The sequence below is a fragment of the Leuresthes tenuis genome, unplaced genomic scaffold, assembly GCF_036924035.1.
Source record: "Leuresthes tenuis unplaced genomic scaffold, fLeuTen1.0.hap1 SCAF_11, whole genome shotgun sequence".
Taxonomy (NCBI): Eukaryota; Metazoa; Chordata; class Actinopteri; order Atheriniformes; family Atherinopsidae; genus Leuresthes; species Leuresthes tenuis.
Window position 1 is genome coordinate 20,036,319 of NW_027325365.1, and position 27,618 is coordinate 20,063,936.

The following is a 27,618-nucleotide window of genomic DNA, read 5'->3' on the forward strand; positions in this document are numbered from 1 at the left end:
GCAACATTACACTCAGTTCTGCAGACGAGCGCTTTATCTCGGTTTCAGACTGAATGCGTTAAACTACCTATTCTTTTCGGAAGTTCACTGAGCTTCCTCTTCTCTTGGGTTGACAATCATTCATTGCTTCTTTGAGTGCTAGCGCCTTGTGCTCCTCTCCTTTTCATTTCACTGATTGTTTGCATTTCCTGCTTTTGTGAGTTATGCAACTCTTACTGTAAATATTTATCCCCTTAACATGTTTCATATACCTGCAACTGATATTAAAATAAAAATTTATACTCCAGTGAGTTTCGCGGGCTTGCTCTGGCGTTTGGTGGTGGGGTTCTCTTGCAGTGAGATGCTGTTGGTTCCCTCTCTCATTACCACTTGGGGGCACTGGTGCTTCATCTTTGACTTCAACTAAATAGCCTTGAGGTCTGAAATCTCAGACTTTAATTGTGAGTTTCAGAAGCAGGGACCATTTTTAACCATAAATGATTCACTAACATTTAAGGCATCACGTTAATTCTTCAGATACAGAGCTCTGATGGAATTCAGTGCTGCAACACTCCCACAGAGTGAGAACATGCGCGATAAGAGTCTTTTCTCATCCCACTTCACTAAATCACTCAGCCTCTCTGGAGCTGTGCAGTTATATTAAGCCCCAGTTTATATAATGTTTTAAATGCCAAGGTAAGGTCTGTGTGAGTCAGCTGAGCTCATATCTACTCAGATTACGACCCTGCATAACAGATAAACCTGCATTATGAACTTGAATATGCTTTCCTTTTTCTACTATTTCCATGCTTCCCCCTTTGTGTTATTTTCATGCGCAGCAGATTTGGCTTTTATTAAAAAAAGTCGAGCGTTCAACCTTAATTCCTGCCAAGAGTTCCTTGGTGTGAAGTTCTAGCTTGTAGTTTTGATGGTCTCCACAGAAGTGCTCCTTCCAGAAGGATCCTCCTATGTTTCCTTCTGAGCTGACCCTCCACCTCTCTGCTGTCTGGACAGACAGAAGTTGATGGTATGTGAGGGCTGACCAGGGCTGAGCGGAGAGAGACGTAAGGGAAAGGCTGCGATGAGGATCCGAGGCTAAACCTCTAAAAGCCACACAACTCCCAAAAAGCTTATGCCTCTCTGCTCAGTCCGTCATAAAACCCCTCTTTGGGTTTTAGTGGTACTCTGTGGACAGACCGAGTCTCTTCACAGCAGACAGGCGTCTGAGCCTTTGAGTGAATGCCAATCGCTAACATTTTGACTTTGATTTCCAGCATTTCAACTCAGTTTAACAAAACAGAAAAGCTTACCAGCATTTCGCTGCTTAGACACGAGATTGGACCTTCTCACAAACACACAGTGAATGCGAAACAAAGATATAGTTGTACTGTACAGTTTTATTTCCAGTAAATACACATGAGTCACAGTATGTTGAAAGGTCAATAGTGAGCTGGCTTTTGAGTGTTCATATATTAATAAGCAACACAATAGAACAGCTTTCACTGATGTCATGCATGTGCAGCGCAGTGCACCAATAAGCGGGGCAAACTACCATCGTTCACTGATCGCTTTTTTCTCTGCGATCAAAAGATGTGGAAGTACACAGGTTTAAGACAACAGTGGGCTTGGAACACAACAACAAAAAGGCCAGTCGAATAATAATTACAGTTATGTACAAAATATATAAATCTCACCTGAATGGAGGCCTAATGAGTGACGTGAGTCCAACTTTTTCAGGTCAGGGCACATGGTTTTCTCAATAGTAAAGACTGGCAAGCTTGGTAACAGATAGCTTAAATCTTTCAGACTTAAACTAGAGATGCAGCCTTATTTCCAAAGCTAAAGTGAACCACAAATACTCAGATCTGTCTTCACACACTCTTCAAATGCTGAATCATGACCGGACCCACCTGTCTCCATATAAATGCTTTGGTTAAGACCCTTCATCAGTTCAACAAAGTAAATACAGTCAATAGTAGCATACACGTCTGCTCTTTTCATAAGTGGGACAGTTTAGGTGCTTGGCTTTTAAATATAACCGAGAACTGACACAGTTCTTTTGCTGAGGACAGATGTGGCACAGACACTTCTGTAAAGTGACCCTCAGTGTGATTGTGTTTAGGAGGAGATTTTGGGTCCAGTCTTTGCAGGGTGAGGGCACTACACAGCCAACAATGTTGCACAGGTAGAGAGGGGCGGACAGACAAGAGGCCTTTTTCTACCAAGAAAGACCCAACTTTTAAGATAACTCTGAATTTTACATTTATTCTACACTGCCTGAAAAAAAAAATAGAGAACTTGGGACTGAACAGCTGTGTAGGCTTAAAAAACACTTATGAAGGAGACTGAAAAGAATAAATAAAGAAGAGAAAATTGTTTCAGTAAGGTAATGACCATAAAGACTGGGAAAAGATGAGTAACAACAGGGTTAGATGAAAGGAGGATGAAGTTCTGCACCCATCGTGCCTGGTGCCTACAGCGCAAACCTGCGGGGGCAGAGTTAGGATTTGGGGTTGCTTCAGTTGGTCAAGTGTAGGCTCAGCAACCTTCTGTTTTTCCACTGGTTTGTTGCATGTGTTCGTCATTCCCTTTCGTCATTTTCACATGGCTCAAAAGATGTTTCAATTATCCCTATTTCGGACAAGCTATCACGTGATTTTCGCTTGCAACGTACAGATCAGACAATTTCGCCTACGGAAGTAAAGAGTTTGACAGATATGACACAATGTGTTCGAAAAAGCGATTTCTCAATGATTTTGACATTGTTCGTCAATCTTTTCAGTCAGTATTAGTTAAAAATTTGCTATACACTTTTGCGCATCATCTCAATAGTTTTGAGTCTTATCATTTGAAAATGTGCTCGGTTGTTCTTTTGCTGGCAGACTGGCTCTTCTGTAGACGCAACAGATGAAAACAGTTTGCATTGCAAACAAGTCTGTCACATTCAAATTTCAGAGGATTCCATCCTCTCTATCCAGGGAACACTCGAGGAAGGTGTGTCCCCTTGTTTTTCACCCACTGTATCGCTCCTCAGATCCGGGGCTTCCTTTTCCAGTGTCCCATCTCTGCTCCCTCCTGCTCCTCGCTCTCTTCCCGCCCTCAGCTGGTGCAGTTCCCTCTCGAGGGCTTCGTTGCGGTGGTACATCTCTATGTAGCTGGCCTGCAGCTCTTTCTGGTAGCGGATGACTTTGTCCTTCTCTGTCTGCCACGTGTGCCTCTCTTCCTCAAAAGCCATGGCCTGGGCCTCACTCTGGCGTCGCTCCAGTAGCAGCTCTGCACGCAGACGCTCCTCTGTAGGTCCCCCATAGCCTCCTGCAAAGAAAAAGTTCATATGGTTTCAGCTTCAGTCCAGCTGAGCAGTAGGGGGAATATAATGAAAGACACTTGGTGCTGCTAAACGATCAGAGAACTGTGCTCCTGACCTGGTTACTCGAATAACCTGATTTTAGATCTAAACTTGGAAACATCAAAACTTAAAGCAACCCGGACACGTGCCCTGCTGTCTGAAACCTGTTTAAAAGGCCCCACTCTATTTATGCTCATACACACTGTGGCTGGTCTGATCATGTAGGCCATTTTTTTCAGTCAAAGCAAGGAACTCAAACGTTACAAAAATAAATAGATGAATAAAATGTTTTCCATTTTTCTTCTTATTTGGTCATTTATTCATGCATATCATAATGTTTTATTTTCAATAAATGTCTTTATTTAATTTGTGAATGTAAATCGCTCTTGATCTTATTCTTTGAATTCTTTTCCATTTTATTGATTAGTCTTTGCTTTGTCCACTAGCTTTTACTACAGGGTCTACTTCTAAGTTCTTTTTCACTTGTGTAAGACACCTAATTTCTTGTTTGGGTGACAGAATCTGATTGGTCAGGCCAGACACATGTGCTCCAAAAGTCAGAACAAACTTTTGACTTAGGCCTTGTAGATCTAATAATGCCAAAGAACATCTGGCAACTTCAGTGTTAATTTCTCACCTAAAATATGATTTTGATGAACTTCATGATATAATATGTGATAGAAGAAGTAGTTTACATCAGCTCAAACCTTTTTGGCTCAGAGCAAAAGGAAATTCAAAGATTTAAAGGAAATAACCGAGCATTTTTGGGGGAGGAAAAAAGGAAAATGGAAAGTTAATGTGATAAGAATGATTACAAGGCATTATAAAAACAAGGGAAAAAGAAGAAACTGAGAAAAATCTACATATAAGAAAGAAAGGTCTATATATTTAACAATATAAACATACATATATACACAAATGAATGACTGAATAAATGTGAAATAAAGTGATTTAAATAGTTGTCTCTATATTTCCACATAATTATCTTTTATCTCTGTGGATCTTTCCTAATTCATCTTCATACCCTTTCACAGATTTATTCCCTTTTGTGGAACTCCTATCATTTCATGGTCAGATACCTGTTGCTCCTGCTGATGGACTCTCTTCAGCTCCTTTTCCATCTTCTCGTACACTCTGAGAGGAACACCTGCCACGCTGTGTCCCCTGCAGGATGAGCTTGAGAGCATCTATCTGCTCCTCCTTGTTGCGCAGATCCGTTCGGGTTTCCCTGAGCTGTGTCTTCAGCTGGAACATCTCACTCAGCTTCTGGGTTACCTCTGCCTGGGAGTCCCTCAGCTGCTGCTTCAGTAAGGAGATCTCCCCGGACTTCTGGCAGACCTGAGAGACCGATCAATGGCAACATAGAGGCATGATGAAAATAAACTTATCTTGTCTAAATCTTGACTGTTTGCTGTAACTCCATGTTGGAGATTCTCCCTTCAACACACTGTCACTGCCTCATCCTTTAAAAGCCTCACCTCCCACTGCGTCTCCTCCAGGGTCGGACTGGTTGGCTTTGGTAATGTTGCAGTGTCTTGGCTCACTTCCCTTTTCAGGCCGTCGAGCTCCTCTTGCAGCCGATTCCTATCCTGCTGGGCCTTAAACAGCTCCAACTGCAAGCTGCGCTGGGAGCGCTGGGCATGCTGGGACACCTGGCGCAACTTAGCGGCATACAAGCGCTTCAGGTCCTCCACCTCCTTCTCCCACAGACGCTGTTTCCCTTCAAACACCTGCATGCGGAGAGCAGATGGAGGTCAGACTTCAAAAGAGAAGCAGATGGATCTATAGTTGGATGGCAAAGAGACGATAAGAATCACCTGAACGATAGCGCCCTCACTCTCATCCAGGTTTCTTTTCATCTGTTTAAGCTCATGTTCTTTCTCCACCAGGCGCTCCTCCAGATCCCGCACCTGGAAAAGAGGAAAGTGTGAATGACTTAGCAATCTGTCAGTCATGTTGACCTGTTCATCCTCTCGTCCACTCGCCCATCTGCTGCGCACTCACCACATCCTCCACAGAGAGGGACAGCGTCCATTCATAAGGAGGTGGAGCCTCTCCTCCGTATGGAGTCAGACGGCTCAGAGTGGCCATGCTTCGACATGCCATCTCCCCTATAGCCACGCCCCCTGATCCAACAGCCTTCATGCCCAGAGATGTGCGGTCCAGGGAGCCGATGGTGTTGATCTGCCCCATAGATGCACTACGGTTTTTAAAAAAAGAAAAGAAAATGATCACTACCCACACAGTCATTAAAAAAAACAGTTATAGCAACACTGACGTAGCAGCAGACCTGATGTGTGCAAGGTGTGGGCGGAAGGGAGGGCGGTATGGTGGCAGGCTGCTCATGGAGTTATGGCCCGAGTCTGACAAGTTATCATCTTCCTGGCTCATCACACGCACTGAAGAGAGGGCCTGTACAGTCATAATTATACAGCTATTAAATAATGGTTGAAAAACAAATGGAAAATCACCAGTAGAATTGTTTTGCATCTGTAATCAGCATGAAAAACTTGACAAATCACTGGATAAGGGATCCAGATCGAGTTCACTTGTTCTCTATCGCATAGCTCAACTTTCTTCCATGTTTAATTAAACAGCAAGTAAATCAAACAAAGAGAAAAGCAGACTTGAAACCTCATTTGTCATGCAGATCAAGTCATGGGAAATGCATGAAGGCTTAAAGTCATGAGGGATACCTTGTTGACACCTAATGTTGGTCCTCCGTGACGGGAGGGCGAGGAAGAAGAAGAGGAGGTGGAGACCGCCTTAGGGACATGGGCGTACGCTCTATGCAATCCGTTAGAAAGGCCGTGATCCATATCCTCCGACTTGGAAGACGGATAGAGGTTTTGCATGGAGCTGAAGTTTTTTGGGGTGACAGGCTTGAAGGCAGAAGACCTGAAACGAACCTGAAGAGGGAGCAGCAAGAGCAAGATGTTTTTAGAGCATAACAGAGGTCAGACGTGAAAGGCATCACTCTTAACAAGACAGGCTGGGTTCTGTGGCATAAATCACAACGTTTCTATTTAATCAATGCTACTACACCCTCTGTGTTCCCAGTTCTAATCAATTCGAGCAGAGAAAAGGTGATATTTGATCACTGCAATAAATTCAGAGCACTGCAAGCGACAGATTTTCAATCTGTGGTGGTGAGCTGAGAGACATCTGAGGCTGAATTATGCTGGTAACAGGCTATGGAGGTGTTGCATCCCGCTGCTAGAGATGTATGAATGTGATTTTGATCAATTTACCACAACCCTAGTAGTCTTTCACAGACTGTATATCTTTATAAAAAGAACACAACAGCAACTCCTTCATCTCTTACTTTAAAGACTACTTTGGTGTACTTTTACCTAAATCAGCATTTTAAATTCTAAATCTTCAAGTTATTACCTTGAAGAAGTGATCAATGCTCAATGTTTGGCAGCCACGTAAATGTCTCTTATCAAGGCATGCCAAATTAGTATTTTTTTTATGAATATATTCACCTTTTCATACTTGCCCCCACTTGGCAGTGAGTTCTTTGTCAGATCTACTTCAGTGCCATCTTTATGATAGACTTTGGCATAAACATCGTCCTCCTCCTGGCCAACGATGATGTCCCTCTTGCCGTCACCACCTGCATTTGCTTTAGGCTCTTTTCTGTTTGGAATCACAGCAGGTCAGACATCAAGTGAAATGTTCTACCACAGTGTCAGCTTCTAAACGTTTTATATGGCAGTGCCCACCTGGTGATGTTGAGGTAGTTGAGTAGCTCTCTCTGGCTGAGGCCTTTTTTTATAAGGCCGTTGGTCTGCTTGGGTCTCACCTGGGGCACGGCGCGGTTCCCTTTGGTGGGAGACACATTCGGCCTCTCCACCAGACTGCCTACGCTTCCCATGCCGCAACGAGGGGAGAGTGGTGAGGCGGGGGGAGGGTGACGGAAGTTTTTGCTGGGGCCACGTGTCAGAGGAAGAGTCTGGACGGAAGTTGCCATTGATTACAGGGCACTGCGGGGAGGTAAGGTGCTCTGTAAAGAAGAGAAACAGGGTGTAGTGGGTAGGTCTGTTAATGATAGAAAAGTAAGTTGATCCGATAATGTCAAAGACACTGAGACGTGGCCCGCTTCTCAGCAGACAATTTCAGCACCTCATACCTGATCACTCTGAACTTTTTTATGTTGACTAGATCTTTAAATGCTAAATTTGTTGTTTATCTACAAGAGTAAGGGTGCAGAAGGTATTGAGAGTTTTTGGAACATTTGATGGAATGGAACCAAAAAAATTTGACAGTCTTTGACAATCTAATTGTCACGACCAGGCAGAACACAGGACACAGATGCAGGGTACAATAGTCTTTATTAGCAAGACTGTAACTCTCCAATGCAGAGGAATAAATACCAGCTATCAAAATGATCTAGAACACACTTCTTCCAATAAATAAATAGGGAGAAGCGTGGCTATGAATAATGATCAAAACAAAAGGTCACTCCCCTCAAGGAGGAAAACAAAAGACTTAACTTTATCCAAAATAACAGGAAACACTCTTTCGACGGAGGCAGCGTCACAAAAACACTCCTTAAAAACTGGAGGCACAATGAAAAGATTATCGAAACCAAAATCACTCCTTACGGAGGAAACAAAAGACTATGCCAACTTTAACAATGAAACTATATCTATGACACAAAAACTTACAAAATCAAAATCACTCTCTTGGAGGAATACAATGGAGCAGAACGCGATGGCTTGGCAAATATGGCAAATATGGCAAGGCTAGAGTGACTGTACGAACACGAAGGAATAGGTGGACACAATTGGAAATCAGGGAAGACAATCAGACTGGTGACACACGAGGAAGGGTAAGTGACCCGAAACAACGCGGTGTGACACTAATAAACCAATGTAGTCACCAGTGCTACTCTAATTGTAATTACTGTTTTTAAAAAAAAAATCTGATATATTTCCCATGTTAATAATTTTAGGTTATGTTAGCATACTGCACAGTCAGGTTAATTAGCCCTAACATTACAAAACCACTGACAGCTTAAGTGTTTAACACAGTTCACCTCTTTACGATGCAATGTTCTGCTGGATGTTACATCTCCTCCCCTGAATATGTCAACAACACTCGCCTGATGTTCACAAAACCAACAGACCCACCAGATTCCAAATGAATGGCATCTATGAAAAGCAATCCCAATCCACACAGACTTTGCCCCACAGCTCAAAAGGTCCAACAAATCTATTGCGAGCATCCTGATATTACATTCCAGGACCCCCTCAGATGGCATTTGTTAGCAGCCTGACTGGTTAGAGCTCTTTGAGCAGCATGAGGAGAACTTAGACAATATAAGGCAGGTTGCTATAATGTTATGACTTATCAATGTACATGTACATAAAAACTAAAAGGTCAATGGATCAGGCAGAACAGCACATCCAAAGGGAATGTTTGTGGTAATGTATTACCAATCTATTTAGCACACGTTAAGATATCTTATGGGAAATATTTCCAGGCAGTCCATCCAGTGGCTGATGTCATACAGTATTTCATTGTGTAACAAACATTACCATTCTTTCCTCCTTTACTGAAATAAATTTCACCTCTTGCCCCTTTACCAGTATAAGCGTTAATCCCTGGAAGACAAGGGCGAGCTGATGCATTTAATCAGCTGTGTTTTTCTCTACAGACAGCTGCCTCACAGCACAACTAGAACAAACACACGCAACCTGACCTCCATGCAAATGATATAATAGGACAATTCATGCAAACATTACTTTACAGAGAAGCACAATCTCCAGCCAGTTTAAAAATCTCCATTTCCGCGATGTGGTAATGACAGAGTGAGCTTCTCTCGTCAAAGCTCCGTGTTATCTTACCCAACAGCAAATAAAAAGAGCACAGGATCATGTGAGGCATGGACTCTTGTTGTTGTTTTCCAAGACAGGGCAGCATATGTCACATTATAAGCTTGTTATGCAACTCTGATCCAAATAGTTTACCACAACTAATTTCCCTCAAAGAGAAAAAAGGGCGCACCGATGAACCCGGCACATAATGGACATTTTAATCAAGTAGTGTGGTCAGGTTTGCCTTGCAAATTTCCTATCCAAATGTGCTTTCAGAAGTCTATCACTGCTTCAAGATTTTTCACACATATTCGATCGCTGTCTGAGCGATATAAGGATCATTAGTCCCAGCAACACATTATAAATAAAGACACAACAACAAATATTTTCTATTGATTTTTCAAAAGCTAAAGCAGTTGCCGACACCCACCTGAGAAGCCTTAAGAACTTCTTCACCCCCACATGACGTATCCTCTTTGTACAACCCCACCCCTCCCCGTCGCCACCGTTTTTCAAATCTCCCACATATCCCCTCCTTCCTTCCTTTTCAGACAACCTCATTAAGGTGCACTATTGATTTCACCCTTTTGACCCCCTCTGTTCCTTGTGCATAAACACCCCAAGCACTCATAAAACATCCTTGAGATCATAAAACACACAAGCATACCACAGTATTTCCGACTATAAATAGGACCCGAGGGAGACAAAGTCTTCTTTCGTGTTCAGCCAGTGGATGTGCTACTCATAGAACAGGTAGAATCTAAAGGGGGTTTCACTCCTGTCAGCTGTCAAATACACATTTGAAACACTGAACACTTTTGCTGATAGATAAACCTTCTAACTTATCAGCATCTATTTTCATTCATCTCATGAAATCAGAAAAATGGAACAGAGCAGCTAAAAATCTGCCACATATAGGTCACTTATTTGATTCTCCTCATTTTGCAAGCATGCACATCAGAGTGCAGATAAGTAGGATACAGATGGCAAAATCCAACAAAAAACAAAAAAAAATTTAAGGGTTGCTGTCATAAGAATTGATACACTCATCAAGAATTGACGTGCATGTCTTTCTTTTTTCCCAAGATTATATTCCCGGGATGTTTTGCTTTTTATTGACAAAGCAAATATACTGGAAATACTCCTCGGGGCAGGTGAAACCTAAGTGTCCTTAAAAGCATTAAGAGGGATTTTCCAACTGGCTCCTAATGGAAAAGATATCAAGCCCTTTTAGAAGCACATTACAAGTTATACAGTGAGATTATCCGAAATGAGTGTCTGTAGGGCTTTGAAAGCTGTTTGCAAAAAAAACCCCAACTTGATTACATGTGTAATTTGTAAAAGCTTTAACAAGTGTAATTCTGCATGAAGGATCAAAAGCTGGGCTCGTTTCAACCGATGACTGGGCTATCCTGCAGCCCGCCTGCCTCTTCTCCGCTCCGTCAATATAAACTATCGACACACTCGCTTCCTGAAAGCATTCAAACTCACTCACTTTCCAACACAAATCTCCCTGACATCCACAGAGGCCCTCTGGTATTTCCTCTTGCTTTCATTACAATCTTTATCAAGTGCCTTGCACTGCGGACCTGGACAGTTACAACAATTATGTAAATGGTTAAAATAGGCAGGGAGAACTCCAGCCCACTTCATTCAGAGTTCTCAGCCAGGCTGAGATCAAAGAAGCCCAAGCTGCTCATGTTTATATTCATAAGGTACAAATTCCCCCAATGTGAGACTTTCCACTAAAGCTTCTGGGTCCTAATAAGCTCATAATACAGACCGAGATGAAGCTGTGGAAGAAGCCTGATAATCGATAATGATGGATCTGACAAATTATAATATGACTCATTGAGATGTGTGTTTTTCTGCCTCCGTCCAGTCAAAAAATCCTTATGTTTCTCCGTGTAAGAGTAAGACATGATCAAAGTAAGTAGGGTTAGGTCATGCTGAGTTGCATGCATGTATGTGTTTGACATCATATGAATAAATCATGAGTGTGCAAAGCCTAATGGCTGCTGGTCAAGGTCTGATGCAGTATTTTTAGCTGCTGCTCTTTACTAAGTTTGTGTGTTGTAGCCACAAAATACACACAAGTCCAATCGATACTTGACGGGAAGCTGAGCTTGAGGGCGAGTGTCCTATCTACCCAAAAGGAACTGCTTTGCTTCAAACATCAACCACAAATCTTGCGGGATTGAAGAAATCGTGCATCCAGTTGTTTTCCATAATTGCCTTCTAGTTTATGGGCCTGAGTAAACCAGGAGACACTGCAAGATTTACAGCTCAACCCAGACTCGCCAAGAGGCCCTGAAATGCAACACACCTCCTTAAATCTCACACACACACACAGACGCACACGCGTGTGCAGATCAAAGCAGTGCCAGCCTTGAACAGTTATGGCTTAAATGAAAAGTGTTCTGTTTTTGATTTATGCCTCTTTCAAAGCGGTGACGAGGTTTTTCAGAAGTGCTGTGTAGACAGCAGATGCATCATATCCTGCACACTTTTACCTGCATCTGCTGCGCTGTGAAGTTGCCTCTTTTTTTGATGGCCTTGCAAAAGATATCTCCAGAAAAAAATGAATTTTGAAAATAATTTTGCACATGGATCAAAAAATATCTCTTGTAAATTGACTAGGTCTTGTGACGGTATTTACTCTCTTGTACCGCATCATCTATCCTTAAACAGTGCCATATTGAATACTGCTAAATCAAAACTGAATGAGGATTTCAGATCTCAATATTTCTCAAATGTCCTCATTTTGAGCCAACTTTTTTAATTATCATACTATGATAGCTAAAAGTCTTGAGCGGGGTTACAGGCTTGCAGTGAGACTTTGCTCTCCTCTCAGAATATCTTAACTCCTCTACAAAGACTACGACCACTTTACTACAATTACAAAGAAAACAAAACCCTCAAGAGGAGGGCTTCAAGGACGATCTCTCTTTAAATATTGTAATCGGCTCTCTCACAGGGAAAGAAAAGCTTTCAATGAAATGCTTGAGCGTGAAGAGGGAAGGGTTCAAACCCTCCCAGACCCACAGCTCAGCACTGGGACTGAGGCTGAGGGGAGAAGGACGGGGAAGCCAAATTCCAGAGATGCTTGACAGAGCACAAGCTTGGACTCGTCAGTTTTTGATGCACAAAGCGCTCCCACTCCCACGGACGCTCACTCACACTTGTGTGCACGCGCTGGCCACTCAACACAGTCCCAATAAAAAGCATACGCACGGATAGCAGCACCTGATCCCTTGCCCTCCTGCCTCAGCGCTCTTTCTCTCCCTTGTGCATGATCAAAGTTTGTTTACATTTGTGGGGTAACTTTGCAGGTTACATCTAAAACTCCCACACAGCGCACTCTGTTACATTATATAAGCTCAAGCAAAGCCTTGCTTGCTAGGTTTTCACAGCTGTTAGTTGTGTGAAACATTACCGTGCAGTTACCATACCAAACACAACTGTTATTCTACTGAGGACTACAGAAATACATTTAGCACTTACTCTGATCGGTCGACAACCTGGCGCTTCCCGACAAAGCCCCATAAGGCTGTTGAGCAAAGGCACAGCCGCAGTTTCAGTGAAATGCTAATCCTAACATGCTTGCAATGACTTTCCTAACATTGTTGACACTGTGCAGATAATGTTTACCTTGCTCACCAGCTCATCTTTTTTTAGCGTGCTTACATTTCCTAATCTTTACTAAACAAAGAAATGAAGCTGACTCTGGTGTGTTACTTCCAGAGGTACAAACTGTATATTCAAAGTATTGGACAAGATTTTCATTTGAACAGGTGATAAGAGAAGCCAGTCTTCAAAGTAATTTGTTAGCAATTAAAGAGCCCATATTATGACTATTTACTGGTTCATAATTCTGTTTTTGGGATCAAGGGACTGAATTACATACTGTAATGTTCAAGAACACATTCTTTTTTCCACACTGTCTTCTGTCACAGCACCTGTTTGTCACCCTCTGTCTGAGATGCTCATATTTAGCTCCTGTCTCTTTGAAAAAAAGCCCAGTACATTCCGATTGGTTATCTGATTGTCAGAAATGCCACAGCAAGACAACTGCTAAGACAAGTCCAAGGCAGGCATTACACAAACGTGCTGCATTGTAAAATAGATGAGTGGCAGAGGCAAAGCCTAAACTATCAGAAGCAGTGTTTTCTTTAAAGAAGAATGATTTTTGGTGTGGACTTATGGTTTTGAAGTTTTTCAGGCCTTTAACGTACTCAAAAAAGCAGGTGACGAAAATTAATTACCAACATCATTAAGATACATCCCCTTAAATGTATGTGAAAAACCTTTGCCAATCTATCCTGTAGATGTTGATGACTTTTATTGCATAGGGTTACTGTGTGGTAGTTGAAATAAAGTTATTCAGTGCCCTAATTCACTTGTGATTGGAGGTGGTGGTGCTAAAGCTGAAGGCACAGCGTTCAGTCTCACACTCTCATCATTGATAATGACAACGCCAGTCTTTACAGGGGTCAAAGGTTATATTTAGTCATAGCCGCAGATACAGGGCTTGATTAGGCAGACAGTTAACAGACATTTCATACTGCAAGTTCTAACAAGGGAGAACTTTTGCATTTAATGAGAAACTGGACCAGAATGTTTAATATACCAGACCCTTGTACACACTCATCCATTAATATTAATAAGAAACCATGCAATCCCCAGAATGAAACGCTGCCATTTCACAAAGGACATAAACACCAACTTGCTTGAGTAAGTGCCTTTTCATCAAGGAGCCTGTTCCTTATCAACCAGCATATTTTAAGGATGGGGGACTGCTGGTGGAAAAATTCACCTGACAAGTGGGTGTAACAAGTTTTGCCTGAGGGTTCTTATGCAGTACACCAGACCAATGAGAAGAACCAGCAGTGACGATTCCTTAAAGTCTCCTCCAACTCTGCAACACTACCTCTGCTACGCTCAAATTATAAAGAGCAAAAAGCAATAAAATAATGATCAGGGCTGCTAATTCTCACAAACTGAGCTCCAGAATCATGGACATTTCATGTAAGGATGCAGCAACCGCTAGCACTGAACAGCCAATCAGTGTTTTCTCTAGCTGGCAGACGTAACACTGATTTATGTTGAACTGGCTGCCAAAAGGAAAAAAAAACATTGACAGGGTCCAACAAAGCCGACTGCATTAGTTTTCAAAAAGAAAAGAGAGACAGATGTTCACTGACACCAACTAATATGCAAATGTTAAGATAAACTGAGCTGGTCGACAAAATGCCCAATAAACATAAGCATGCTAACATTTCCTAGTCAAGAAGTTAACATGATGATGTCAACGTTGGTCTCAAAGAGCTGCTATCATGACTGACAGACAACAGATGTGTGTATGATGTGGGCATTGTGATGCACATATGATCTCAATTGGACAGGGGTCAGATGGCTGAATTTCTGACATGTGGGTCAGCCGCAGCATTCCCACACATGCGCTTACCCAGCCATCCATCTCACCCCACCCGAGTTCAGGGAAAAAAATCCCCACTTTAGAGAATCGGCAGTAAAATCAGTTTAATTCTATTTAGAAGTCTCACAACTAGTTGACTTTGCCCTGAACCCACTCCACTAAATCAGCTGTCATGTCTTCTTCCAAGGCAGAGCAACTGAGGTGAACTTCATCACTTACCATCTGTTAGAACATTGATGGGAAGCCTGAACGGTGTGCTCAGGCTTTTACTGCTGCTGTTGACTCTACAATATCGTATTTCTACACAGAATTCAATTACTGGCTTTGACTATTGTAGCCATGCAGGGGTTATCTGGAGTGACTGGTTATTGATCTGGATCTGACTGATGTTACGTAAAGCTGCTTCATTATAAGAGAGCATTCATAAGGCCTCCTCTTTAACCCCAATATATTATCAATGCTGTTCATAGGAAAGTTTATTCGGATTCTCCTCCAACAGTGACTCCAAAAACGACGTTTTGTCACAATATTCTCAATTTGATGTGTGAAACGGATTGGTTGCATAATCCCTCACTCTGTTTAGATTAATGCCTGTGTGATCCTTCTGTAAGGTTACAGGGTCAGCCTCTGTCAGTGTGTATGTGTGTTTATGTGGATGTGTGAGATAAAGGGAGATTAGTACTGGCAGCATAAGAATATGTGCCTGACCTCAGTGTTGTTTTAACTGGCATCCACTTGCCCTTCACTCATTTCTCATGCACAAACGTGCACAATGTACTAATCTACCCTGAGTGGTATACGTCCCATCATACCAAACTGACAGAAATAAATCTGATATCATTCTTTACCAGATAATATTTCTCTTGAGGGATGGAAATGATGATAAAATGCATTAATGCACACACGCAAAAAATAAAAGAAAAAAACCACTCGCTTGAGGTTTTTTTGTTTGGTTAAAAAAAGACGATATATATTAAGAGGTAACAACTTTGCGAATCGTGTCTTAACTGGAAAAGCTTAAAATAACAAAACTCACCAGCTGTTTCAGGTCTAAGTCATCTTAGATGGCATCTTCCCAAATATGATAAAATACATTTCCAGAGTTGAGAGCAATTCTCGGAAGAAGAGCTCTCTCAGTGTTCGGGCTGTGGATCTCCACTGCAGTTTGTTTGGGTATGGACTGCTACTTCTTCTACTGAAAGAAAATTATTATCAAAGCAGCCTATGACGCCACCCTCGGATGACACTATACAGCCTAGTTTATGATGTCTGATTCACACTTTCAGAAAACAACAGATCGCTTCAGATTTACTTAGCTGTTGAATAAAAACCCAACTAAAGAGTAAGATAGTTATCTTGGTGTTGAACTCAAAGAAAGCTTGTTTAGTATTGTTGCATCTGTCAACCTTTATATTCTTGCCCCACATTTAATACAGATACAGTTTTTTCAAGAAGACAAAGCTAAGGAAATTGTTAGTCTTTTCAGTTCTGTCAATAAGGACTACTATGTTTGCCAATTGTAACGTGACCTCTCTGAGATTGCTATGACAGCTACAAATGATTTCTAATTATTTTTAAAATATTTATATTTAATACGTATCTGATATTGATCATTGTTGTTGCCCATTGTTTTATTCATTGTTGCTGTTGAGTCAGTCTCATTATTCACATTAATATTATTTACTATGAAAACACAAATTAGCATCATCTTATCACCACCACTAGTTTGCAGCTGCTAGCTTTTAACTCAGCTCAAATGTAGTAGAACTACTCTACACTAGAAATTGAGAAATTTAATGTAAAATGAATGTAATTAGTATCTTTAATGACATGAACCTTAGGCTCGACCACTATTTCGAACGTCAAATAAAGTGGCTAATGTTAGATAAAACTCTTGTTGGGTTTTAACTATTTTACTGCACAGTGACAGATTTGTTTTCCTTAGGTTTGTGAAGGATGAATGAAGCCATGGCTGTAGGCAAACTATGTAAAAAGAAATAGGCTTAAAGTTCAGGTTCTTTTAAGGTGATGCACTGCAAAAGTAAGATGGACTTTGTTAACATGAGTGGTGTGATCATGGCACTGTGTTCTGCATTTCTTATTTTGATACTTTTGTCTGGATGATGATTTTACAATGTGCTCAGGTGTTGGCATAAACAGTGTACATTTGGCATGTGATAAGAATCAAAAAACAAAATGTCAGCAACAGAAGTTAGGCAGGGCTCACAACTACACATTTCAGACATCAACAGTCTCACTTCTCATTCATTTTGAGTGTAGTGATGTCCTGCATTGCCCAGTTGAATTCTGAGCCCGCTAAGTTGCTCGCTGTTTGTAGTTTGTAGTGCAAAGTTCACTGTCATCATCTTCATTATCCTCACCATATTTCTGCTTGCTGCTTCAGAGTACACAGTAGCACAGCGCTACACCATCATTGTTGGCCTATGTGAACGAGCAAAGGGGAGCAGTGTCGGCTAACAAGCACGTTTTATAGAATGTGACCACTGTGTGAAAAGAGGATTTAGATTTTGCTGTCTTGTAAAGTAACGAACATGAGGTTTGACAATCCATTATAAAACTATAATAATATTATAATAGTTAAGTAAAAAAAAAAAAAGGCCCTCTTCAGCTCACTGTCTTCTCCAAGTGCAGCTATTGCATCTGCATCAAGCACTAAATTCAACGCGTGCTTTTTCAGAAGTAAATAAGTGCTCGCTCTGCAGCTACCTGTCAACTGAAAAAGTAAATCACACTGCATGATTCATTCAAAAATTCTCCTCCTCCTAAAGTCAACTCCCTTCAATACAAATCCGTAACACTAAAACCGAGTTTGAGTGTGTTGAGATGATTATATAGCAGTTGCATCTGAAATATTATGTTTTTGTGGACTTTTTGTACTTTTTTTTTTTTTATTTCAGTGAGGATGTAGACAACTGTGAAAATAGCACCATGTTGAAATATTTCCTTATACAACTTCATTGCAATTTGTGAGAATGCAAACAAGCGAATGGCTAGCCGTTTAGTTCACTGTGTCCTGAATCCAGCTCAAGTTCTGTTTGGTCTCTGGTCTTTGGTCTCAGCTTGCGAACGAAGCCTGGACACTGTTTGCCAACTGCTGCTATCAGCAGAGCTGTGCTCAGAATTGAGCACAAGTTCAGCAAGAGCCATGTGAGGAATGTGAGCTCACATTCCTTTAATTTCTTTCTGGCTAATTATTAATGCGCCATCACATAACGCGTGGAGCTCTGATAGGGTGGTATGAATGGTCCTCTCTGCTGAAGGCACTGATGTGTTGTAGGACATTTTTCGTCCATTGAAAAAACACCTTAGTTCCCATGAGAACTTCCCTGAGAAAAAAATAATGACTGATAATTTAGCCTCATAATCAGAGAGTGGGGGAAATAATGGTAAATCGAGCTGAAAAAGACAAAAGCACAAGGGGGGCAGCGTCTTATTAAATTCTTCACTGCCAGAAAGGGTTGAGGCTGACTAGAGACTTCTTTGTTTCCTGGAGTGGTTCATGTTGAAGTCAGTGCTCTGTGATTACAGCAATGGAAATTGAGTGGTTCCCACATCGACCCTCACCTGAACCGATTCCACCTAACCCCCCCCCACACCCACACACACACACACACACACACACTCAGTGTTAGACCACACACTCAGCACAAACAGAACATTTGTGGAACGAGAAACTGATTAGGATTCAGAAAAACAGATGATACGGATTGACCCCAGCACAGTCTGTACTTGTTAATGTTAATGCATTCCAATTTAGGCCTGAAGAAACCACAAAGATGAAATACTTTACTGATCTCATCCCAGCAAGCATTCTTTGATCTCATGTGAACCGCAACAGCAGAGGATACAGCGAGCAGGCTGGGTGTCAGGTAGTAAACACTGATGCTGACGCATGCCGATGCCTTGTCAGTGGATCAGCACTTTTTTGTCTTGTGGAGTTTCTGTGTAAATAAAGGAAGTGTTTGTTGCTCATCTGTGCTGAAACCACTCAAATTCAGCTTGTTCAGTCAAACAGCTTTCAACTTAAATTATTCTATAAATTGAAAATATACAGTAAACAACAACAACAACAACAAAAAAAAGCAGTGAAATTCCAAAATTAAGAGATTTTATGAAGCATGGTTCTGATATTTTGCCTGAAAGTCAGCTTAAGGAAATCTTGTTACTCTGCTTGGATATAATAGAAAGTCGTGAACTGTTCTCAGGGGTCACAAATAGGCCATCAAGCAAAAGAATGAGAGTCAAGGAAAGATGGTTTATTACAACATATTAATTCTGTGTAGGAAGACAGAGCGGAGGCTGAGGCTGCTACGCAGTGTGATGTCATTCGCCCGGTTGACAAGATTTAATTAAAAAGTTAGCTAATTCCAATTTGGCTCCACTACAAACATGCATTTCTTATGAGCAAAGGAATTGATAATCAGGTTGTTTTCCTCCTCCCTCAGCAGTTTAAGCTGTCCTTAGAAGAGGCGCCTTAAACCAAAGTGGCATATTGATATGTCAAATGTTTTTCCAACACAAAGCATCTAGGTGAACAGCATACACACACGCAAAAACAACTTTCTTTCAGTATGACAGAAGTGGCTTTTCAAGTCAAAACCAAATCTAATCCTTTCACACAATCAAAAAAGAAGGACACTTTACCTGTGTGGTTGGCCACCTGCAAATTCCCTTCTCAGCTCCGGATCCAAGTCTCACTCAATTCCACTGCCTCTCTGCCTCATGCTCGTGCTACAGATGATCGCATGACCGCATGGCTTTCAGTTTCTCCCTATTTGACGGCAGCTGGGAGGTACGAGGATGAGAAGGAAATTCTCTGAACTGACCTGCAGGATGACTTTACACTGATTTAAAAAGAAGACTAAACTGACCTAAACTGTGGATGGTGTTAATAGAGACAACAGCATCACTGGAAATTTTCCAGTGGTTTAGATAGTGAAATAGGAGAAACCACTAAGGGTGCCCACTGTCATCTGTCACTGTCATTTCATCGTAGGGAGCTTTGCACTTTCCTGTTTACCCTCCGCTTTCACTGCTCATCCCTTTATGTACTTTGAGCTCTCACAAGGGCCGGTGTGGTCGGACTTGTTCCTCCAGTTCCAGACAAAAAAGCCCCGCATGTGAACCAGGTTCCAGGCATTCATCTCAGACCCAGCATTGAAATCCAAGCGCCACCTTCGGCGGACAAATACAACAACAACGCAGTGTGTGCTGTTTGCTTACAGATTAAAAGACAATAAGGAGGGATTAGAGTTGGGTTCAAATGCAGACAGCAAGAACAGAGAAAGAAGCAGGAAGGGTAGGACAAAAAAACAAGTGAGGGCAAATGAGGAAGAAGTGGAAAAAAAGGACATGTGGGGGCTGTGTCAGAGTGGACCGTCTGGACAATAGTCTGAGTGTAAGTCTCCCTTCCTGTGACTGGGTTACAGGACAGGTTCCGCGCTGTATCGAGTTACATAATTCAGACTGGAGACATTCGCATCTGACGGGTGAGAAGAGAGAGCACATTGTTCTCTGCTCCTTCAACAGAAGAGAACAACTTCTTTCTTCGCCATGTGATGTTGACCACTGAGCTGAGGGTAGTCAAGGAGGTATCTGGGCTTCTTAAAGCTGGTACCAATAGGTGGGCACATGAGAATCTCTGCTAACAAAGGACCTTGCCAGTCAGAGATGCACTATGTTTAAGCTGGCAAGCTATTAAAGACATTCCAGAGCAAGAATGTGATGTTTTATGGTGCCCTTTGGTCTGCACGGTGGAATTTAGAAGAAAATCGGCTGAAAAAATGAAAAGAGCGGATAACCCCATCAAAGCTATGCAGCCCAGTCTAACACTCGAGCAGGTGCCAGTGTACCCCTGTCATTATGTCTGGGGCCTGCAGGCATATCCAGTCTCAGATTCCAAAGTTATGCACTTGTGAGTCTCCTGGCTGAGGAAGACTGGAGGAATAGTAAAAGTGGAATATGGCTGTGTGGATGCTGGGAGAGATGGCAGCAAATAGAAGGATGGAGAGGGAACAGCAGTGTAGAGATCAAAAGCTGGAGATGCAAGGTAAAAGCATCAGAGAGATGAGTCGAGGCCTGCTCGCACATACTGTACCTGTCTGACGAGTCAACTAGACGAGATGATAGCCTGAGCTAGACTCATTTCCTTTGCTTAAGCTCTTATGGCCAATAACATGACAGGAAACAGCTTTGGGAGCCATTCTGGCTGTCTGGAGAAATAACATCATCTTGTGTCAGTTAGCCAGCTGTATGTCAGCTTGGAGTTCTTTAAAAACATGGCATTTTGAAATTCTGTCCTAAAGAAAACAGGTTTTACATAAAATGAGAGGTAGATGAGAACACCACTCATGTTTGCTAAAAAACTAACAAACTATTTACTTATAAACAAGACGAAACCACTAATCCAGCTCTGTCCAAAGGTCACAAATTCCCCTCAACAGAAACTCTATTGAGTTTGGCATGTTGTTTCTTATTTAACTGAAACCAACCTCTTGCACAGAGTCAGGTTAGCTTTTTTATCCTCTAGCTTCCGTTGTGCTACATAAGCCACGTCTGACTGCATGTCTATTTTTTTGACAGAATGAAAGTGTAAGCAACTCTTAACCATTGTCCCATTTTTCTACCTGTGTGACCTAAAAGGGAGACATGTGCAGATCGCGCCAGGTAACTGACTCCAACCTTCAAAAGCACTGTATTGATTTTATGTAAAAGCACAGCAGGATATGACAGCAAACTGAAATGCTGCTGGAGAGAACACAGCAGATATAAATATAACAATGCCCACTTACCGAGGAGAGGGTTTCGACTCGTGGCCTTTTGTTCTGCAACACTACAACTCTTCAGACTAAATAAAAGAGACAAGGACCAAGCACACACACATGCACACAAAGCTCATCCCAGTACACATACAGAGGGTAACCACTGCAGCTGGTGTCTATAAAAAGGCAGGTGAGTGCGGGTGCTCCTCCCAGGGAGATAAGCCAGATCCATAAAAATATGAGGATACGATAAGGCTGAACACAACACAGTCGACTTGCTCACGTTTGTTAATAATAGCCCCAGCAGGAGTCAGGGTTAACAGCAGAGAGCTGCTGGTCCTGGCAGCCTCCTGAGATGGTAACATTTAGAGGCAAAGGACAGTATGAGCTCCATCCAGCTTCCTACACTCTCAGACTTTTCCCCTCTGAAGGACAGGGAGGGCCGCCTGACCCATTAGGAAAAGTTAACAGTTCAGCAGTCAGGTCAACTGACAACGCACTCTCGAGTAACCCAAGTAATACTGGGCACAGCAGACCTTACGATGATTAAAAATGAAATGGTGGATGTACTAGTTCACTTTTATCTGGCAGTGGAAGAGAATTTGATTGACAGAAATGAGTGTAGGAGCCATCAAGCTAGCTCCTCGTGGTGCCAAATCCACCCATGCTCACTAACACTTAAACTGTTACAAATCATAAATCTGTGATGTTCTGTACATTAGCTATTCTGTGAAACTGTGAGCCTTGCAGAAATTTGCTTTGATATTTGCAGACAGTACTTATTAGAAAAAAATTATATCAGTGGTATTACTTAATGAATATCCAGCCAAAATGAGCATCTATTTTATGCAGCTGACAACAAGTGTAATGCTTGTTGCAAGTTACATGAAAAAGGAGGAGAAGAGCTTTGGGTTCTTACAATTTGATAAGATATTCCAGTTTTCTTGCACAATTCCTGGGAGTCAAAATAGGCTAACACCCAGAGTTAGATACCAGCACATACATGCTGCCACGGCTTACCTCGACTGATCAGGCATAACATTAAAACAGCACAGTTGAAGCAAAAGAACACCTAATGTCTCATTTCAGAAGAATGTTCTGCTTGGAAACCTTGGGTCCTGACAGCAATGTCAATATTACTTTGACAAGTATCACCCACTCAAACATTCCTGCAGACCATGCACTCCTTGTCCGTAGTGGCCTCCCCCAACAGGACAATGTGTCCCACCACGCAACAAAAAAAAACAAAAACTACTCAAGCTGAAGAGCACAACAAGGATGCCAAGACACTGACCAGTCCTCCACCCCCCCAGTATGCAGCAAACAGGACACTAAAGATCTGCTGGAGCCAGACACGACTAGACACCCCAAATCACTGTTTTAACAAACTTCCCTTCAGGTGTGGCTTTATCTTTTTAGGGCTGCAACTGTTTTTTTGGGTTTGTTTTGACACAGCAGGGGGTGAATCACTGTCAACAAAGCATTTGCATTTTCCCTCCACGTGACTTGCATTAGCTGCAACATCAACGCTATTTTCTAAGTGTTCTTTTTTTTTTAATGAATTTCTGAATATAAGTTTGATAACTCTCATAGTAGCTCTGTTTTATTTCAAAGATTTCAATATGTTCACAAATTAGTTGGCAACTTTGTGCACACTGTCCATTTGTTCCAGTGGGGCTACTGACTGGACTTCTGCAAATTTAAGGTAACCTTAATGTAAATAAGGAAAACGAACAATTCTACATAAAAATCCTCCATAAAATCCTTCTCTTGTGTTGAAGTTTGGAAGACGAGGAAGATCAATTCTCGGCTATGAGGAAACATCTGTCACTGTGTTTAATCATTAACCTGGGCGTGTTCTTTTGTTTGGTAACTGGAAAATAACTTAGTAGAGGCTTGTAAGTACAACCTTACCCATGTGAACGGGCATGAAGCAAAGCAAAGTTTTACTCATGTTAGTTAAACCTGAGCTCAGTCAGATCAAAGCTCTCACGCTGCAGGACCACACACGTGCACTGTGGAAAGGTTTGTTAATGCGCTCAAATACCTGATCATCTGGTGCGGGGTTACATATATATATATATATAAAAATATATTTGCAGGCAGTTGCTTACCAGGTCAAACACTTTCCTATGGTCCTACTGATAGTTAATAAATGCAAACTGTTGCCCTTTGCTGTGATAGCTTTGAGCTGTGAAAGCTTAACAGCCTTATGTCCAACTGTGGCTGAATATGGGCAGAAGGCCCGGCACGCCTGGCCAGGTCCAACACTGATTTTCTTAACCCGGCCAGGCTTTAATCGCAGCGACAGACGGCTCAGGGAGGGGATCAGGCCAGCCGCGGGCGGAGGGACGAGTGAAGGCGAGGAGTTTAAGTGTATGAGCATGACACTTTCTCCTCAGAGCGATGAGGCATGCCCTTGTCTATTAGGAATCTATGAGATGAGAGTTGGCAGGAGAGAAAGAACGGGGTAAGAGGATAAGCTCAAGATTAGAAGCAAATAATGTGAAAATGGAGTGAGAGGGGAACAACATCTGAGGAGAGAACAGTGGGAACAGAGTTCAGGAGACAGAAAGAAATCAATGAGTAGAAGAAAGGCTCATTAGTCTTTGATTGGATGGCTGGCCTGAGGGGAAATGTCTGTCAAGGAGCAGAGTGCCATTACAACTGTGCTCTGCCCACTACACCATCTGCTAGACTGTGCGTGCATGACTAACTTGAGGTGCACTTACACACAGCAAAACATGACTCCGCGATTTCACATGGATCCAATAAAGTTAGATTTTATCGCTCTCGCAGGGCAGAACATTTTGTCGCATCTTTAAAATCTGCTTCAAACCAAATCTGATGTCGGCGGGCGGGGGTGGACTTCATTCAACACCACTCTGCTTGATGGAACAGAATCTGTATCCTCTAATCTTTACGTTAGGCAACACTAAGCAAATGGTCAGCAGACATTTGATGGTCAGCAGAATTAGTGTTTCATCAGCTGCCAGTGCTTTAAGGACACACACACATATAAACACACAAACAGACACACACATGCACTCACTCGGGAGAGTGTCAACCCCCTGGGAGCTCAAACAGCTGACCGAAGGAGACATCACATCAGCTGTTGGGCTGATTCTGCTGAGAGAGGAGCACCAAAGAGACAGGCTGTGCTAATATAGTGGAGTCAAAAACCTCCCAATAAGCTTTTAGGCAACAGATGGGTTTGTAAAATAAACAAAAGAAGGCGCACAAAACACTTTTTTTTTTAAACACAAGATATAAGTTTTGGATTTTTCTCTGCAATCCTGAATATACAACATATCAGGAAGAAAATTCCATTGAGCACTCACAAAGTAAAGTCACCTTCTGTATAATAGTCTCTTTGTTTTCATAGGCTCAAAAGTAAGTGAGCAAATGTAAAGATTTTCAATACTTCCAAATTATTTGCACTCAATTCCTGTCTTGAGTCCAGAATCTGTGGGCATCATCATAGCCCGAGTTTCTTCATTTAAGATGCTTTACAATTCTTCCCATAATCCCTCCCATCGTCTATAAACATCAGTGGTCCAATTCCAGTGGTAGCTAGATTTGCCCATACCATAACACTACCTCCACCATGTCTGACATGATGAGGAATGCTTTTGGATGATCTACCTATCTTTCCTTCTCCAAACTCTTCTCTTCCCATTAGTTTTACAAAGTCTAATCTAACCTTTTCTTTATTGATCTTTATAGCTGTTGTGCATCTTGGGGAAACCATCAGTGGGTCTATCTATATTCATGAGGCCTTCTGTTGATTGAAGTACTTATCAAAGTGTTAAATCTATCTTCTTCTGAAGTGTCCACTATCTTCCTGGTAGGTCTGTTTTGTTCTTTTTCAGCCTAATGACGACATCTTTCACTTGCCTCTACGCTTCCTTGAGCTGCCTTCTGAGAGCCATCTGAGAAAGGGCGGACACTTTAAAGAAAAACTATCTATCAAAGTCACAAACAAATTTCAACAATTCAGATGAACCAAAGAGAACCACAAGGAACCACTGAACCATCATTGACTGTCACACCTAAAACCTGCCCATAGCAACCAAGATGGAACTCTGGCTGGTCTAAACTTTGCTGTTTCTGCCACAAAATGATAGCTTGGAACATTGCTGGAATCTATCATAATCGTGACCTCCTAAAATCTCACAAGTATCCAGCCGCTTCATGAGGTAAGACCAGAAAATCGTGTGATTGTCAACATACTTCTGGACTTGAATGAATATTTCTTTCATGAATTAGTTTCCGAGGATAAATATTAATCAGCAGATGGCAGAACTCTTCAGCTAAAGAGGCGCCAGCAGGAGTCTGACTTGGTTTGAGATAGATGAGAGAAAGATCATAAAATACTTTTGCCAGATAACGAATGATGTAGCTTCTGCTGTGGGTTCAGATGTTTACAGAGTAGGTTGAACTCCACTCATCTCAATTTCATCTTTTATCTGCTAAATCTCATCTTTCAGTTACATCTCTGTAATAATTAGGTGGGCTGGATGAGATAGGGAAAAAAAAAAAAGCATTTTTCTGCGGTGAGTTGAACCCAAAACAATACTTAAGCTGTCGCAGTGATTGCCGTGCAGTAATGAGAGCTCACTCACACCAGCAGAGACAGCAGAATCACCCCACTATCACCTCTTTGAATTATCCTTTCCCAAATTACAGGAGTGGTTACCACACAGTCTCCGACAACAGCCCACATATCTATTGTCTCCCTATTGTCAGATATGCTCCTTCACGTATGGCAGCACACACCCATTACCACCACAAATTACTCTTCCTGCAGCCCTCAAAAACTCCTCAGGTCAGAGGTCACCTGTGGCCTCTGGTCTCCAGGACAACAGCCCAGCAGTCCCCTGGACTGAGTCAGAGTCTCCCCTCCCACCCCTCCTCCCACAAACAACCACAGACACAGGCAAAGAAGCAGCTTTTGTCCCAGAACTCTCCTGTGCATCAAAAAGAGACCCAGGAGTTTGAGCCTCTGCCCAAACATTTATAGCCAAACACTTTTCCAGTGCACTGCAGTGGAAGTGCAGCAGACCACCATAGGAGCCTGGCTCAGTGGCAAAAATACTCTCCAATCTCTAAGACAGCGAAGCCTTGCAAACACCAGAACAAATTCTCTCATTTATATAATGTTATCATTTTAAAAGGCTTTAGACTGCACGTTCAAGCTCGTCATCAAGTCTAATCACTTCAGAAGATCTCGCCCGCATAAAAGTTTTGAACGTGCAGGCATCAGGCAGCGCAGCCCACCGTGCAACACTGCACTGACTCCAACTCCAGCAGCATACCTGCGTGTGCACGACACGATTAGACAAACTCACCATGATCTGTATGCAGGACATCTCCTTAGAGCAACACCAAATCTGCTGCTGTTTTGCGTATCGCTGGTAAAGTAAATACAAAACAAACGTCGTTAACGTGGCTGCGCAGGATATTTCCCAGACTGATCAGCCTGCGAGGGGAGAGAGCAAACTGGGACTGTTCCTTTTCCCTCTCGGAGGTTTGAATAGCGGAGGATACAGAGAGGGAGTGAGAGAGAGAGAGAGAGAAAGGGGGGATAAGGGAAACACGCGAGGCAGGCGGTAAGCGTCCTGACACACTTAGAAAAATGGGAAGAGGACCCGCGCCATCTATCGACAAGGCAAAAAATAACCGCAAACGTATCACTTTAAGGTCACTTTCTTTTAATGGGTGAGACTTTATTGAAAGAAGAAGATGGAAAGATCTTTCCTCAGAATGCAGTGCTACTATTCATCAGCCTTTGCTGACTACTCACGCAAGTGTTTGTTGATTGAAGTTTTCGGACATGCTCTATCTAGATATCCAAAGGAACTTTCTATGAATGTGCACAAACCTCATGAATATGAACACAGAGGGAAAGAATAGGTTCGACGTTCTTGTGAAATTTTTATCTTTTTTATTTTATTTTTTAAATGTGTCTGTTGCATGAACTGTAAAATCAAATTGATTTTCATAGAAAACACATAACAGGTGGACAGGTTGCCAGTGCAACACAGGGTCAGCAACCACACATGCCCACACTCACACCTAGGATAACTTTAGAATCCCCAGTTAACCTAACATGTGTGTTCTCAGGATTTGAACCAGAAACCTTTTTTTGCTGTGAGGCAAAAATGCTAAATAACCACAATGCAAAACCTAACTAATGGACACTCTTATCACTGTCTTTTTCTGAATGAAGTACTGCTATAACCCCAC

General features: G+C 42.1%; 1 protein-coding gene across 4 annotated transcripts; it reads right to left on the minus strand.

The window, feature by feature from the left end:
* Window positions 1-1,356: 1,356 nt before the first annotated feature.
* Window positions 1,357-26,903, minus strand: n4bp3 (NEDD4 binding protein 3). Of its 4 annotated transcripts, none has more exons than XM_072396002.1 (10): window positions 26,721-26,903; window positions 7,054-7,334; window positions 6,814-6,967; window positions 6,022-6,234; window positions 5,616-5,737; window positions 5,330-5,525; window positions 5,143-5,235; window positions 4,804-5,055; window positions 4,405-4,663; window positions 1,357-3,291 (listed from the first exon to the last, which is right to left on the minus strand). In XM_072396002.1, exons 2-10 carry the CDS (start codon window positions 7,299-7,301, stop codon window positions 2,924-2,926), a joined length of 1,905 nt encoding a protein of 634 aa, XP_072252103.1. In that variant the 5' UTR covers window positions 7,302-7,334; window positions 26,721-26,903; the 3' UTR covers window positions 1,357-2,923. The 4 variants fall into 4 exon arrangements, with proteins under 4 accessions (XP_072252103.1, XP_072252102.1, XP_072252104.1 ...); XM_072396001.1 differs by lacking the exon at window positions 26,721-26,903 and adding an exon at window positions 19,253-19,864; XM_072396003.1 differs by lacking the exon at window positions 26,721-26,903 and adding an exon at window positions 12,655-12,738.
* Between the last annotated feature and the right edge of the window lie 715 nt (window positions 26,904-27,618).

Coding starts and splice junctions, on each gene's coding strand:
- n4bp3 (XM_072396002.1), bottom strand. CDS start 7,301: ATGGCAACTTCCGTCCAGACTCTTCCTCTGACACGTGGCCCCAGCAAA. Junction 6,968..7,053: donor AACTACCTCAACATCACCAG/GTGGGCACTGCC, acceptor GATTCCAAACAG/AAAAGAGCCTAAAGCAAATG. Junction 5,738..6,021: donor CAACATTAGGTGTCAACAAG/GTATCCCTCATG, acceptor ATGACTGTACAG/GCCCTCTCTTCAGTGCGTGT.